Here is a 14,652-nt window from a genome sequence, read left to right as displayed (position 1 = left end):
AAAAAAAAAAAAAAAAAAAAAAAAAAAAAGGAGAGAATAAGATCACCAAAGATTAAGCATTGCTAACATTCTGATTTACACTCTTCCAGTTTAGGTAACGTGTATATGTAAAGATTTCTTTTCCAAAATTGAAATTATATCATAATTTTTAAACTTAATATATTGCGTATCTTAAGTTTTACAGTTATTAAGGAATTTTGAAGGAAAAAGAAAATATATAACAGCAAAAGAAAAACTGATTCCAAATTCATATGAGGCCATTTCTTTTCTCTCCTTTTGTCCAACAAATACTGTTGTTTAATCAGCTGTGAAAATAGAATCAAGTGTGTGACATCTGGTAATTTTTGTATAATGCACTCTGGTGCTGCCAGCGTGACATTTTGTCACCTGTCCATGGTCTGCTATTTTTAAATTGTTCTTGTCAGCTAGCTATCTTTTAAGTATAGTGTAAAATATAAGGTTTCAAAAACTGGAAGGCATACTTGGTTTTACTGAGTTAAATGATGCTGTGGAAATCTGAGACTGTGTCCCACTTTCCCCACTGCATGGTATCTAATAAATAGGGGTGAGAGGGGATGAAGGGAGAGGTTGGAGAATAGGGTTACATATAGTTATTTGGTCTGTCAAAATCACAGTCTCATAATCTCAATTCACATTCACAACACTATAAAAAAAAAAACAACTACATCTATCACAATTCAAAGTTTCAAAATCCAACTACACTCATGCTTTTGAGGGTCCAAACATAAAGTGAAATTTGTATTAATTCACAATTAATTATGAAAGTCATCTCTTTACTTCTACAATACGTTATGAGATAGGGAACAACTGCCATACCTTCCTCTAATCATTCCTTTTGCTCTAAAAACGCAAGTACTTCAGAAGGCTTCATATAACAGAATGTTAGTGCCATTTTTCAGAAAGACTTACAGGTAAAATGCATATTCTACTGGGATTTATTTCCCACTAACATTCTCTATAAAGTTAGAGAGACATTCTTTTAGAAAAGTATCTTAAAATTGCAATACTGTGATACGCAAAAAATATAGTAAACTTTTTAAAAACTCTTTTAAGGAAATGATAAAACATTGGTACTATAATATTCCAAATATGTTCCAAATAACCAATAAGCAAAAGCTGTGAGCTTAGACGTGAGGTCAAATCCTAGTTTCTTCACATACTAGTAGTGAATAATTTTTGGCAAGTTGTTAAATATTTTGTCTCTGTTTACTCATCCAAGGCTGCACTCCAGAACAATTAAATCACAATTCCCAGCCTGGCGTGCAGTGGTTCACACCTGTAATCCCAGCACTTTGGGAGGCCGAGACGGGCGGATGGCTTGAGCTTAGGAGTTAGAGACCCAGCCTGGGCAACATGGCAAAACCCTGTCTCTACAAAAAATTTTTTAAAAACTAGGTGGGCATGGTGGCATGCACCTATAGTCCCAGCTACTCACAAGGCTGAGGTGAAGGAGAGCTTCAGCTGGGAGATGAAGACTGCAGTGAGCTGAGATCACGCCACTGCACTCCAGCCTGTCTCAAAATAATAATAATCATCATCACCAACATTTTTGTCTTTTAAAATTCAGGTGGCTTTTTTTTGTTGTTGTTGTTGAGATGGAGTCTTGCTCTGTCACCCAGGCTGGAGTGCAATGGCACAAGTGTGGCACAAAGCAACCTCCACCTCCCAGGTTCAAGTAATTCTCCTGCCTCAGCCTCCCAAGTAGCTGGGATTACAGGCACCCATCACCACACCTGGCTAATTTTTATATTTTTAGTAGACACAGGGTTTCACCATGCTGGCCAGGCTGGTCTTGAACTCCTGACCTCAAGTGATCTGCCTGCCTCAGCCTCCCAAAGTGCTGGGATTACAGGTGTGAGCCATCGAGCCTGGCTGCTAAAAACTCAATGATTTAAATGCTATGCTTAAAGGATGATTACACAAATTAATGGGAGGTACTTATACAAATCACTCAATTTCTACGTTACTGTTCCTGCCCCCCAAAATGTACAAAACAAGAACCATTACTTCTTGCTGACTTAGAGGCTGCCCCATAACAGTTTGTGTAATCTGCAAACTTTCAAACTAGATAAACTGATATGGTCTAAACAGAGATAACAGAAAAATAGAACTGAGCAATAATTCAAGCTACAGAAGTAAATAAACAGTATATTTTTCTGAAACAAACAAGCAAACAAAACGTAATGAAGGCATATTTTCTCTAAAATAAGAAGACCTCAACATTTCATAAGAGGGGATAAATTTTGTGAAAGGCTCTATAATACTAAATTTAAATTATGATGAATAAAGAAAAATGCCGCTATGACACCAAAGGGATGGCATTCTCTCTTCTAAGTTTGTTGATTTAAATGCTTTAAAGCACTATTACTGACAGATAACCTATTTGTTCCAGACACTCTCAGTATACCTTTGAAGAGCAAAGCTTTCAATATCAGTTCTCAACTGACACCTGTTCTTTTCATTTTTCAAATCTCAGTTCTATGAATGGTTAGGGAAGAAAAAAATTCAAATACATAAAAATGTTTTACCAGGCACTAACCCCAAATAATCAGCCAGGCCTATTTTTCTGCTGTAAGAGGGAAACTGCATGGGATGAAGAAAAAGTAACTCCTCCCTGTTTTTGCCAAGATGCCATCTATACCGGGCTTCCCCGGTTAGGGTATAGGATCTTACTTCTCTGCTCAATGTACTATAGTTGTTATTTCCTTATGATCCTTCTAGAGTTGGGAGAATATGATTAATCAAAGTTAATGACTATGAGTTTTCAGAGTACTTCCATAGGAACTTGGTGAACCCTCATCACAGGTAGAAAGTCAAGGAACAGCTGTAAGGAGGGTAATAGAATATTTTTCCTTATCTCTTACCACACCCACCTCTTTCAACACCTTTAATCCCCTTGATCTCATAGTTATAAAGAGAGTTGGATTTTCCTTCAATCCACTAAAAATGAGAACAAAGAACAATTGCTCCCTCCTACTCTATCTGCCAACCCACGGATTTCTGTGCTTAGAAAAGAAATAAGGAACAGGGACAGGGCCAGTGGTTCATGTCTATAAACTCAGCACTTTGGGAGGCTAAGGTGGGAAAACTGCTTGAGCTCAGGAGTTCCAGACCACCCTGGGCAAAATGGCGAAACCCCATTTCTACAGCAAACAGAAAAAATCAGCCAGGCATGGTGGCCATGCCTCTAGTCCCAACTACTGAGTGAGGCTGAGGCAGAAGGATCGCTTGAGCCTGGGAGGTCAAGGCTGCAGTGAGCCAAGATCATGCCACTGCACTCCAGCCTGGGTGACAGAGCAAGACCCTGTCTCAAAATAATAAATAAATAAAAATAAGAGAAGTTGTCATTAGAGCATTACCCTCTTTAAAAGTCTCCTTTCTCATCTTTGAGGCACTCTCACAAACAAAAGGAAAAGTATAAGACACAGTAAAAAAAAACACACACACACACACACTCAGGAGACGATTATGTTATTCTGTTATACTCAAGCACTGTAGTTTGGTATCTTTAAAAAGCAAAAAAAGAAAAATAAATTAGTCCACGCAGGCACAGTGGCTCACGCCTATAATCCCAGCATTTTGGGAGGCCGAGGGAGGCGAATCATGAGGTCAGAAGTTCAAGACCAGACTGGCCAGCATGGGGAAACCCCGTTTCTACTAAAACATACAAAAAAGTAGCCGGGCATGGTGGTGCATGCCTGTAATCCTAGCTACTCAGGAGACTGAGGCAGGAGAATTGCTTGAACCTGGGAGGTGGAGGTTGCAGTGAGCTGGGATCGCGCCACTACACTCTAGCCTGGGTGACAGAGCAAGACTCCGTCTCTTGAAAATAAAAATAATAAAAAAAAATTAATTAATCCAATTTTTATTTAAATACTCATTTTGTGATCTGATTAATGCTGTAGAAGGTATTTTTCAGCGTGCTGTGAAGAAAGTTCAACAGCTTTTCTTCTATATAATTTTTATCATGGGGGATGACATAGGGAAACTTTTTAAATTTCCTACAAATATTTTCAAGGCTGGTCAACTGAATACATGACCAAAAAACTATTAAAGCTTATTTACTTTACTAAAACAGAAGTCTCATTATCTCCTAAACTTCCTATTCTGTCATCTCCCACCCTAATCCTTTTTTTCCCTTGAATCAGGACAGTTGAATAAAGGGATTTTTTACTAAATATATTTATAAGATAAAATATAATTGTGAACATATTTTTACCACGTTCTTTAAGTACATCTTGAAGTACTTTATTCTCCATAAATTGGATATCCTATTTTATATTTTTTATGTTATTCAGATATACAATTTTGGAAAACCAAAATAACCAAAAAATTATTTTCCTTTCTCCCTTAAGTGGCTTTGAAAATGATAAGACATTTATCCTTCAATAATCACTACTTATTTATGAAAAATATAAAATTTTGACACCTTGTATCTGAAAAATTTCACATTTAGCTGCAGTCTAGTTGGAAAGAAGTCAATATTGTAAGGATACCATGACTACTTCCAGCAAAAAATTGTGAATAGAATTCACAGAGCCAGAACTCACACCCAGGTTTCACTGACTGCAACTCAGTCAGAAAGGCTGAGTTGAAATTTCACCTCCTGTATGAAGAATATAAAATATCTGGAAGGATGTTAATAAAAACAATAACCTGTTACCTCTAGGTAGATAATCTCTGGTGATTTTTTAATAAATTTTCCTTTTTGTCCTTTTACGTACTATTTGAGTTCCTTTGTTTTGTTTTGAGCAGTTTCTAGTGCCAGGGACTTTATTTGATCTTCAAACTCACTCTATAAAGTAGGTAATTTATTTTAACAATAAGGACATTGAGGCTTTGAAGAGGCTAATTTATCCAGATTAACAGACAGCCAGAGGCAGAGATAGAATTCACACCCAGGTTTCACTGACTGCAAAGTCAGAAAGGCTGAGTTGAAATGTCATCTGCTATATAGAGAATATAAAATATCTTGAAGAATGTTAATAAAAATAATAATCTTTTTTACCTCTAGGTAGAGAGTCTCTGGTGATTTTTTATAACTTTCCTTTTTGTCCTTTTATATACTATTTGAATTTCTCTGTTTTGTTTTGTTTTGCTTGAGATGGAGTCTCACTCTGTCACCCAGGATGGAGTGCAGTGGTGTGATCTCGGCTCACTGCAACCTCCGCCTCCCAGGTTCAAGGGATTCTTCTGCCTCAGTCTCCTGAGTAGCAGGGATTACAGGCACATGTTACCAAGCCTGACTAATTTTTGTATTTTTAGTAGAGACAGTGTTTCACCATGTTGGTCAGCCTGATCTTGAACTCCTGATCCACCTGTCTCGGCCTCCCAAAGTCCTCAGATTACAGGCATGAGCCACCGCACCTGGCCTGGATTTCTTGTAATGAGTAAAAATGTATTTTTTTTCTGAAGTAAAAGGGAAAACAAAAACCAGCTACTCTGGGATGGGGTGCGGTGCTCACGCCTGTAATCCCAGCACTTTGGGAGGCTGAGGCAGGTGGAACGCCTGAGATTAGGCATTTGAGAACAGTAGTCTGGCCAACGTGGTAAAACCCCATATCTATTAAAAATACAAAAATTAGCTGGGCATGGTAGTAGGTGCCTGTAATCCCAGCTACTCGGGAGACTGAGGCAAAAGAATCACCTGAATCCAGTGAGCAGCAATTGTGCCATTGCACTGCAGCCTAGGCGACAAGAGTGAGACTTCGTCTCAAAACAAATAAACAAATGACAACAACAAAATAAAAACATTACTCTGTACTTGGGTTTTGAGGCCCTCAAAACAGTGTCCCCATGTTCAAGTAGGAATAAAGGATATTGAAAGCAGGAAGAAAAACAAGATGGTATAAAGGGAAGTGCTTCTGGACAGACTCATACAGAAGCCACATGGTAGTTCCTCTAGCCTACCATCCTTCTCTTAAAGCTCAATCCACCTAAATGTTTATATCTTTTGACCCAAAGACTCTAACTATGAATTTACCTTAAGGAAAAGCTATGTGAAAGAACTCATCCATGGCAGCATTACCTATAATGAAGGCAAAACTGGAAACAACCTAAAAGTCTAAAGTCAAGGCCTACCAATAAATTACAAAGATCTGACAGAAGCATGGACAATGTTTATTATATGGGAATCAAACAAAGAACACACCATTGCAATCTTCATTTTTTAGTTATCTTTTTTTTATAATTTTCTCCACTTTTTAAAGTAAAAAATTATTTAAAATATTTTCCTTAAAATGCAAGTATCGGCTGGGCATGGTGGCTCACGTCTGTAATTCCAGCACTTTGGGAGGCCAAGGTGAGCAGATCACTTGAGGTCAAGAGTCTAAGAACAGCCTGGCCCACATGATGAAATCCCATCTCTACTAAATATGCAAAAACTAGCTGGGCGAGGTGGCAGGTGCCTGTTATCCCAGCTACTCGGGAGGCTGAAGCAAAAGAATCATTTGCACCCAGGAGGGAGAGGTTTCAGTAAGCCAAGATTGTGCCACTGCACTCCAGCCTGGCCAACAGAGCGAGACTCTGTCTCAGGAAAAAAAAAAAAAAAAAAAAAAAAAAAAAACCGCAAGTATCAAAATTGTTAGTAGAGGTAACAGGCATTAAACACTTGGTACCATAAATCAGACAGATCTAAAAGTCTCCCAGCTGAAAAAGGGAAGCAAAAAGCTCAACACCCTAACCAAAGGACAGTGATACAGCAATGTCACTGACCACTGGGAAGTAGTCCATTCACAGAAAATCACTGTGGGTGATATGATGAACTGTGAAGCTGCAACCATATTGAAGCTATAAAAAAAATACATACTAAGTGCCTTCCAACTTACTGGGACATATCATCTTTGTGCAGATTTTTTCTATAGATGAAACCTCATACTCACAAGTACAATGAAGAAAACTATGCAGAGGTAGTTGAACATGCAATAAAAAAGCTCATCATAAATGGAATATGGTATTTACATTACCTCACAGTCAGGTACTCTCCTTAAACTTTGCCAGTGCTACACTCAACAGAGCACAATAGTTCCTGCTTAACCAATATTTTTAAACTTTGGAAAATTATAGACTACAATCTAAGATCCTTTCATAATCTTTTATTGAAAGAACAAAAGAATACAGACCAAGGTAAACAGAAAGATATTCATAAAGAACAGGAGTTGGATATTTTAGGATAATTAGAAGAGGCTTATAGCTTCCTTCTTATGGTAAAGAAGGAAGACAAACGGACCTTTAAAAGATATTGAAAACACGAAACAGTCTGTGAATACTGTTAGTTTTTTCTTAACACTATTCTTACTTCTAAGTGAAAAATGCTTTAAATTACCATGTACCTAATTTTTTAACTGAAGAAAGACATGGTAACAGTGACTAAATATAACAAAGCATAAATAACATTTTTTTTCCCATGTCTGAAGGCCTTATAATCTAGCTTTCCAGCTGGGCACAGTGGCTTATTTTGTAATTCCAGCACTTTGGGAGGCCGAGGTGGGTGGATCACCTGAGGTTGGGAGTTCAAGGCCAGCCTGACCAACATGGAGAAACCCCATCTCTACTAAAAATACAAAATTAACCAGGTGTGGTGGTACATGCCTGTAATCCCAGCTACTTGGGAGGCAGAGGCAGGAGAATCGGTTGAACCCGACCGGCAGAGGTTGCAGTGAGCTGAGATCATGCCATTGCACTCTAGCCTAGGCAACAAGAGCGAAAGAGTGAAACCCCACTATAAAAAAAAAAAAAAAAAAACTAGCTTTCCCCAAAATCCCTTCTTTTCTTTATAACTTATTAACTACTTTCTTTTCACTGGAAAATGAGGAAAGCAGAAGAAAATCATGAATGTGACAAGAAAATAATGCACGAGATTACTGGTGTGGCTCAAGGAAACGAGCATCCGGTGTTCACAGTCATTCACACTATAATATGGGCCTAGAGAGAACCAGAGAGGATCACATTCCTCACAGTTTTGAAAGACATGGTTCATACAAGACGGGCATCCCCATGGCTACCTCTTCACAGTTTTCAGAAATTTAGATGTTAACCCAAGTATAATGGCTATTTCCATAGGTAATTTTCATTACAGTATTTTAAAATGTCATAAGGTCTCTAAAAAGTCCTATAATCCATAAAAAGATCTGTAATTATTAATTCAACACCAACATCAGTCCTGAAGTTACATAGGCTCTAAAAACAGGAAGTCCTAATATTGCTAACTTTGAGATTTTCTGCCTTATATTTAACCCAAAATATTTATATACTTTAAGATATTTTTTTCTTGTGTTTTAGCCTCAGAGAATGCAAAGGGTCACTGGCTGCCCCTAAGCCTGGGTAGTGATACTTCCTATACTAGAAAGGTGATTATGCTTTAATAAAATAGAAGTCCTTTATATGAAGCTTTCTGAAGCAATCTTTGGAGATTGGTTTACTAACTCTGACAGTTACTTGCAGTATATATACATGGACTTAAACGAATTATCCAGTTTCAGCTGAGGATTCCAAATGCACACAGCCCAGAAAATCTGGCTGCTGGTCTCATGCTATAACTCAGGATGTGGCTGACCTCAGCTACCCAATTCATGTTCCTGCCAGACATGACTGATTATAACCACCTTGATTATTATAGGTAGCTGAACCCAGGTTAAAGAAAAAAATCAACTTTAAATACATTCCACAATGCTTTACAGAAGCAAAACAAAAACAAGCAAACAAAAAACAAACAAGAAAAATCAAAATTATTAAAAAGCTGATTTTTGCTTAAAACACCAAGCAAGAAATGGACATATGAATATTCCTAACCTGCAAAATGATTCCTCCACATTATATCAGCGAAACTCATTGGTGGGCCACTGGGAGGGTAGTGTTTACCTTTCAGAGGCTCATGATCAGTCCTTATCATATCCATTAAGGAGTTCTCCAACGAGTGCAAGTTAAAAGTGTCATAGGGCCTACTCCGGTCCTAAAAATAAAAACACAAAAAAAGACAATACATAAAATTACGTCATAAAATTAACACCGTATCATTTGCTTCCTGCTGCGGATTGATGACATGAATGAAAGTTACAGATGGCTCTAATAGCATACAGTCCTTCTTTTTATTTGTTTATTGATTTACTTTGTAGAAATGGAGGTCTTGCTGTGTTTTCCAGGCTGGTCTTGAACACCTGGGCTCAAGTAATTCTCCTACCTTGGCCTCCGAAAGTGCTGGGATTATAGATGTGAGCCACTGCACTCATCCTGCGCTTTTCATTATGAATAATGGCTTGTTGCCGGGCGCGGTGGTTCAAGCCTGTAATCCCAGCACTTTGGGAGGCCGAGGTGGGTGGATCATGAGGTCAAGAGATCGAGACCATCCTGGTCAACATGGTGAAACCCCGTCTCTACTAAAAATACAAAAAATCAGCTGGGCATGGTGGTGCGTGCCTGTAGTCCCAGTTACTCGGGAGGCTGAGGCAGGAGAATTGCCTGAACCCAGGAGGTGGAGTTTGCAGTGAGCCGAGATTGTGCCATTGCACTCCAGCCTGGGTAACAAGAGCGAAACTCCGTCTCAAAAAAAAAAAAAAAAAAAAAAAAGAATAATGCCTTGTTATGCCTGTAATCCCAGTACTTTGGGAGGCCAAGGAGGGCAGATCACTTGAGGTCAGGAGTTTGAGACCAGCCTGGCCAACATGGTGAAACCTTGCGTCTACTAAAAATACAAAAATTAGCCAGGTGTGGTAGCAAGCACCTATAATCCCGGCTACTTGGGAGGCTGGGGCAGAAGAATTGCTTGAACCAGGAAGGCAGAGGTTGCAGTGAGCCGAGATCGTGCCACTGTACTCTAGCTGCAACGACAGAGCAAGACTTCATCTCAAAAAAAAAAAAAAAAAAAGATTTGGCAACATTAAGTTTAATACAAGTTTCCATAATAAATTGTATCATTTTCCCAAATACTCTATAACGTAATACCCCAATACTTCAGAGCGACTTTCTCGCAAATGAACTAAAATAGTAAATTTAAAAGGAGAGTCAAGTGAATTGGCTTTGCTCTCTACCCTCCACCCACTACCTCTATTGTCAAATGAACAGAGATGTTTCCCCCCTAGAGGAAGACCCCAATTTTTTTTTCTTGAGACAAGGTCTTGCTCTGTTGTCCAGGTTGAAGTACAGTGGTACAATCATGGCTCACCTCAGCCCCGACCTCCTGAGCTCAAGCAATCCTCCCACCTCAACCTTCCTAGTAGCTAGGACACGTGCCACCATGCCCAGCTAATTTAAAAAAAAATTCTTTTTGTAGAGCTGAGGTCTCATTTTGTTGCCCAGGCTGGTCTGGAACTCCTGGGTGCAAACGATAAAGACCACAATTAAGGACTCAAATGGAATCATTTTCCTGAAAAATCAAAGGGTAACTATAATTTCAATGAAAATGTATTGCATATCTTTAACAGTTCTGACCAGTAAGTTGCATATATTAGATAGACTTTTTAAAAATAAAAATGTGTTCAACGTTGTATTCATGAAGATAATGGCAAAAAGAAAAAAAATTTTTTAAGTGTCCAAAGTACTAAAATTACCTGTTGAAAAGCACTCACATGAAGAAACTTTAACCCAAAGTGGTTTCAAGATGTTATATTCAAAAACATTTTGAAACTAGAAATCTAACACAAACTTAGTGAAGAAAAAAATAATTATTTCACCATATTTCACTCAAGCCTGCAGCAGACTATCACCTACAAACTCTTCTTAGTATCTGAGCCTCAAGGGAAACACAACTCATATTCTAAGTTAATACTATAGAACAGATCAAGTTTGCTTTGGTTAAGAAAAGCAAGATGGCTGGGCATGGTGGCTCACATCTGTAATCCCAGCACTCTGGGAGGCCGAGGCAGGTGGATCACCTGAGGTCAGGCGTTCAAGACCAGCCTGGCCAACATGGTAAAACCTTGTCTCTACTAAAAATACAAAAATTAGCCAGGTGTGGTGGCAGAAGCTTGTAATCTCAGCTACTGGGGAGGCTGAGGCAGGAGAATCGCTTGAACCTTGGAGGCAGAGATTGTGGTGAGCCGACTTTGCACCACCACACACCAGCCTTGGAGACAGAGTAAGACTCCGTCTCAAAAAAAAAAAAAAAGAAAGAAAGAAAAGCAAGACAGCATACGTCTCAACAACCAAACCAAATCAAACTACAGTGATAAGAGATTATTTTCAGGGTCTTGAGCAGTCTTATCCAGCCTTGCATTTGATCATTTATCCTTTTCTAAGGACAACATTCACCCATTACCTACCTCTCCCCTTGGATAGGAAAGAGACATGGAATATTTCTTTGGTTCTCTACTTTGGTCTCTAAACAATATAAGAAGGTCTTTTCTTTTAGCTTTGAAGTCTTCCTGCAAATCATTTGTTTTGCTTTGGGTTCAAGTTATTAGTGAAAACTCTAAGGAGTAAAGCAAATTTCCAGAAATGCAGCCTTATCTGTACCCGTAAGAGGTGTCTATCATATACTTTGCCGAAAGAAAAAGCCAGAGGTAAAGAAGTATGCTGATGAGAAGGCAAAATGATAACATATTTCTGGCACTAACAATCCCAAAATGAATTATCTAGGAGCCCTCTATCATTATCCACACTTCTAACTGGAACTCTGAAGACATGAGAGTGTTTCAGAATAGACTGACATGGTAAGGGAACTATATAAAAGGCTATTTGAAGGCATTCAAGAATCTTTCCAGACAGGAAGGTTTATTTTTTCATTTAATTACTGATAACCCCTCAGGGTAAATAACAACATACTGATTTTATTCATGAAGAAGGCCAGGTTCAGAGAAGATTTAAGAGCCCTTAATGCCAAAACCTAAGGAGTATAAAAATCTGACCAAAAAAATTAATCAAATCCATGGTTACTTCTATAGAAAAATAGCATTGCAACTAACTGCACATTCCTGGCAATGTCACAGTGAGTGCCTATCACAAATGGATATCAGACATTAGATGACTACCTGTCAGGAAAATTAAAGATGATATTGGGAGAGGGGATTCATGTAACTAAATTAAAATGGTTCCCAAACCTGTCAGACTGTCAAAAATCACATGCAGAGCCAATTAAAACACAGATTCCTGGGCTCCAGCTCAAACCTACTTAATCAGAATTTACAACAAAATAAACTCTTATGACTGGTTAGACCCACTAAACTGGATGACTCTTCAAGTTAACCCTTTACACCTATGATTCTGTTCAGTAAAATTGAACAGTAAAGTGAGGGCAGGGATTAGTGTGAGCAGCAGGCAATAAACAAGCCTGGCCATCTTGCAGAGGGTCAGTTATGCAGTCTTCTGATTTACTGTATGTTAGAGAAGCAGTTGGAAGCCTAGTTTTTAAAAGCACAAATTTTAAAATCAAAATCCGATTTTCAAATTCTGGCTCTCCCACTTACTGGCATGTCACTTTGAATACGTTTCTAAGCCTTGGTTATCTTCATCTAGAAAATGGGAGTTCGAGATCAGCCTAGCCAACATGATGAAACCCCACTTCTACTAAAAATACAAAAAAATTAGTTGGGCATGATTGCAGGCACCTGTAATCCCAGCTATTCAGGAGGCTGAGGCAGAAGCATCACTTGAACCTGGGAGGCAGAGGTTGCAGCCAGCCTAGATCACACCACTGCACTCCAGCCTGGGTGACAGAGTGAGACACTGTCTCAAAAAAAAAAAAAAAAAAAAAAGGAATAATTCTCTCTTCATGCTTTCATCAGTACTAAATAACAGAACATATAAGCATCTGCACCATGGTGACTACCGTAATATTAGGGAGAATACAAACTTCCGTGATGCCATCTCAAGAATACTGAAACAAAAATTTTTAAACCTAGCAGTTCACAGATGCTAACCTAACATGGTTCACTAATGCTCAACAGATGCTAACCTAACAGGGTTCACTAATGCTCAACAGATGAAAATATATGACATGTCAAAGGCATAACAGAATTTGCACATGCTTCTTAATTAAACAAATTTCAGGCCTCTGAGAGTTCTCATTAAAATTAATTCCATCCATGCCTCATCAACTTATATTTGCCGCATACCATTCATCCTTTTTGTTTTACAAGTAGTAAACATTGCTGAAATAACTGATTAACCAGGAAGCCTGCAAGAAACAGAACAAAAAGGATGGAAAAAAACAGAAAAAATCTAGCGAAATTCATCAACATAAATTATGTATACAGAAAACTAGGCCATAATTTGTCATTCAATGACAGAAGTTACAAGTGGCAACTAACCTGCTAGGTCTTTTTTCATAAGTTTTGTTTCCCAAAATACAGCAACAGGAAAACATCATTATTTGTTTTAACAAGCAAACACACCAAGAAGTATTAGAACATCTATAAATAATGCAGCCCATTATTGACTCTTTTTCTTTGATAATAACCATGAAGATGTTGTCAGTTAGTTGTACACAGAACAGCTTATCTCCACTGCATTAGTTCTCTTTCTTCCCTCAGCTGGATTTATATTAATAAATTTATCAAGTATTTAATATGTGCCTGTCACTGTTCTAAGTATGCTATGTGCATGATCTCCCAACCCTATGAAGTAGGTAGCTTTTGTCCTATTTTATAAATTAAACAATTAAGTCTTGGAGAGAATAAATAACTGGCTCAAGGTTACAGGGCTGATGAGTGGCAGAGCCAGGACTCAAATCCAGACAAATTCAGACTTTACTCTTTTTTTTTTTTGAGACGGAGTTTCGCTCTTGTTACCCAGGCTGGAGTGCAATGGCGCGATCTCGGCTCACCGCAACCTCCGCCTCCTGGGTTCAGGCAATTCTCCTGCCTCAGCCTCCTGAGTAGCTGGGATTACAGGCACGCGCCACCATGCCCAGCTAATTTTTTTGTAGTTTTAGTAGAGACGGGGTTTCACCATGTTGACCAGGTTGGTCTCGATCTCTTGACCTCGTGATCCACCCGCCTCGGCCTCCCAAAGTGCTGGGATTACAGGCTTGAGCCACCGCGCCCGGCCCCGGACTTTACTCTTAAGGACTCTTATTGTACTGCTTCCCTGACTTCCTCCTATTCCCTCTAGCCTTAAATTCTTTTTACAAACACCACCTTTAATTAAATCTGTCACAATCCAGAGGGAGGCTTCTTTGATCCTGCCCTGCAGCACTAGCAAGCTGACCCTCACTTGCCCTTGGTCAATCACCTTTGCTCAACTGCCAACTAATTAACCTCAAGAAGTGGTTTGATCTATCTCTAGACAACCCCAAGCCCGCCTCTAACAGCCCTATCCCATTCTCCTGCCCTTTTCTTGGAAGAGGAATCCAGAACCCCTTGCTACCCTTTCTGGCTTAAACCCAGGCATTTCCTCTCCTAGAGATACAAAGTGGAAGGCAACAAGGGCCAACAGCATCTGTGGATAAAAGCAGCTCTGGAACCAAAGGATAAAATTAACCATGTTGCCTTCTATGTGCTAGGCACTGGACTAAATGCTTTAAAGTTCTATCTCTTATCTCATCACAACCCTGCAGGGTAGGCATTACCTCCATTTCACTGAGGAAAAAAACTGAGGTTCACAAAGGTTTATGTAACTGCTCAGTCACAGAGCTGATCAGAAATCAGGACATAAAGTCAGGTCAGTGACTCTGGAGTCCATGCCGGTAATGTTCTAAAA

General features: G+C 38.9%; 1 protein-coding gene across 10 annotated transcripts in view; it reads right to left on the bottom strand.

Moving 5' to 3' along the window:
• Window positions 1-14,652, bottom strand: part of CPEB3 (cytoplasmic polyadenylation element binding protein 3) — a 239,167-nt gene that overhangs the window by 149,298 nt on the left and 75,217 nt on the right. For 7 of the 10 annotated variants that reach the window (XM_032245540.1, XM_032245541.1, XM_032245539.1 and 4 more), the window contains one exon: window positions 8,812-8,971. In XM_032245540.1, the coding sequence (XP_032101431.1) occupies window positions 8,812-8,971 (160 nt within the window). The remainder of the gene's footprint in view (window positions 1-8,811; window positions 8,972-14,652) is intronic. The other 3 variants (XM_032245542.1, XM_032245536.1, XM_032245537.1) reach the window with 1 other exon arrangement.

Source organism: Sapajus apella, unplaced genomic scaffold (assembly GCF_009761245.1).
Source record: "Sapajus apella isolate SASKATOON/1434 unplaced genomic scaffold, GSC_monkey_1.0 scaffold58, whole genome shotgun sequence".
Taxonomy (NCBI): domain Eukaryota; kingdom Metazoa; phylum Chordata; class Mammalia; order Primates; family Cebidae; genus Sapajus; species Sapajus apella.
This window is presented reverse-complemented; position numbering and strand designations above follow the sequence as displayed.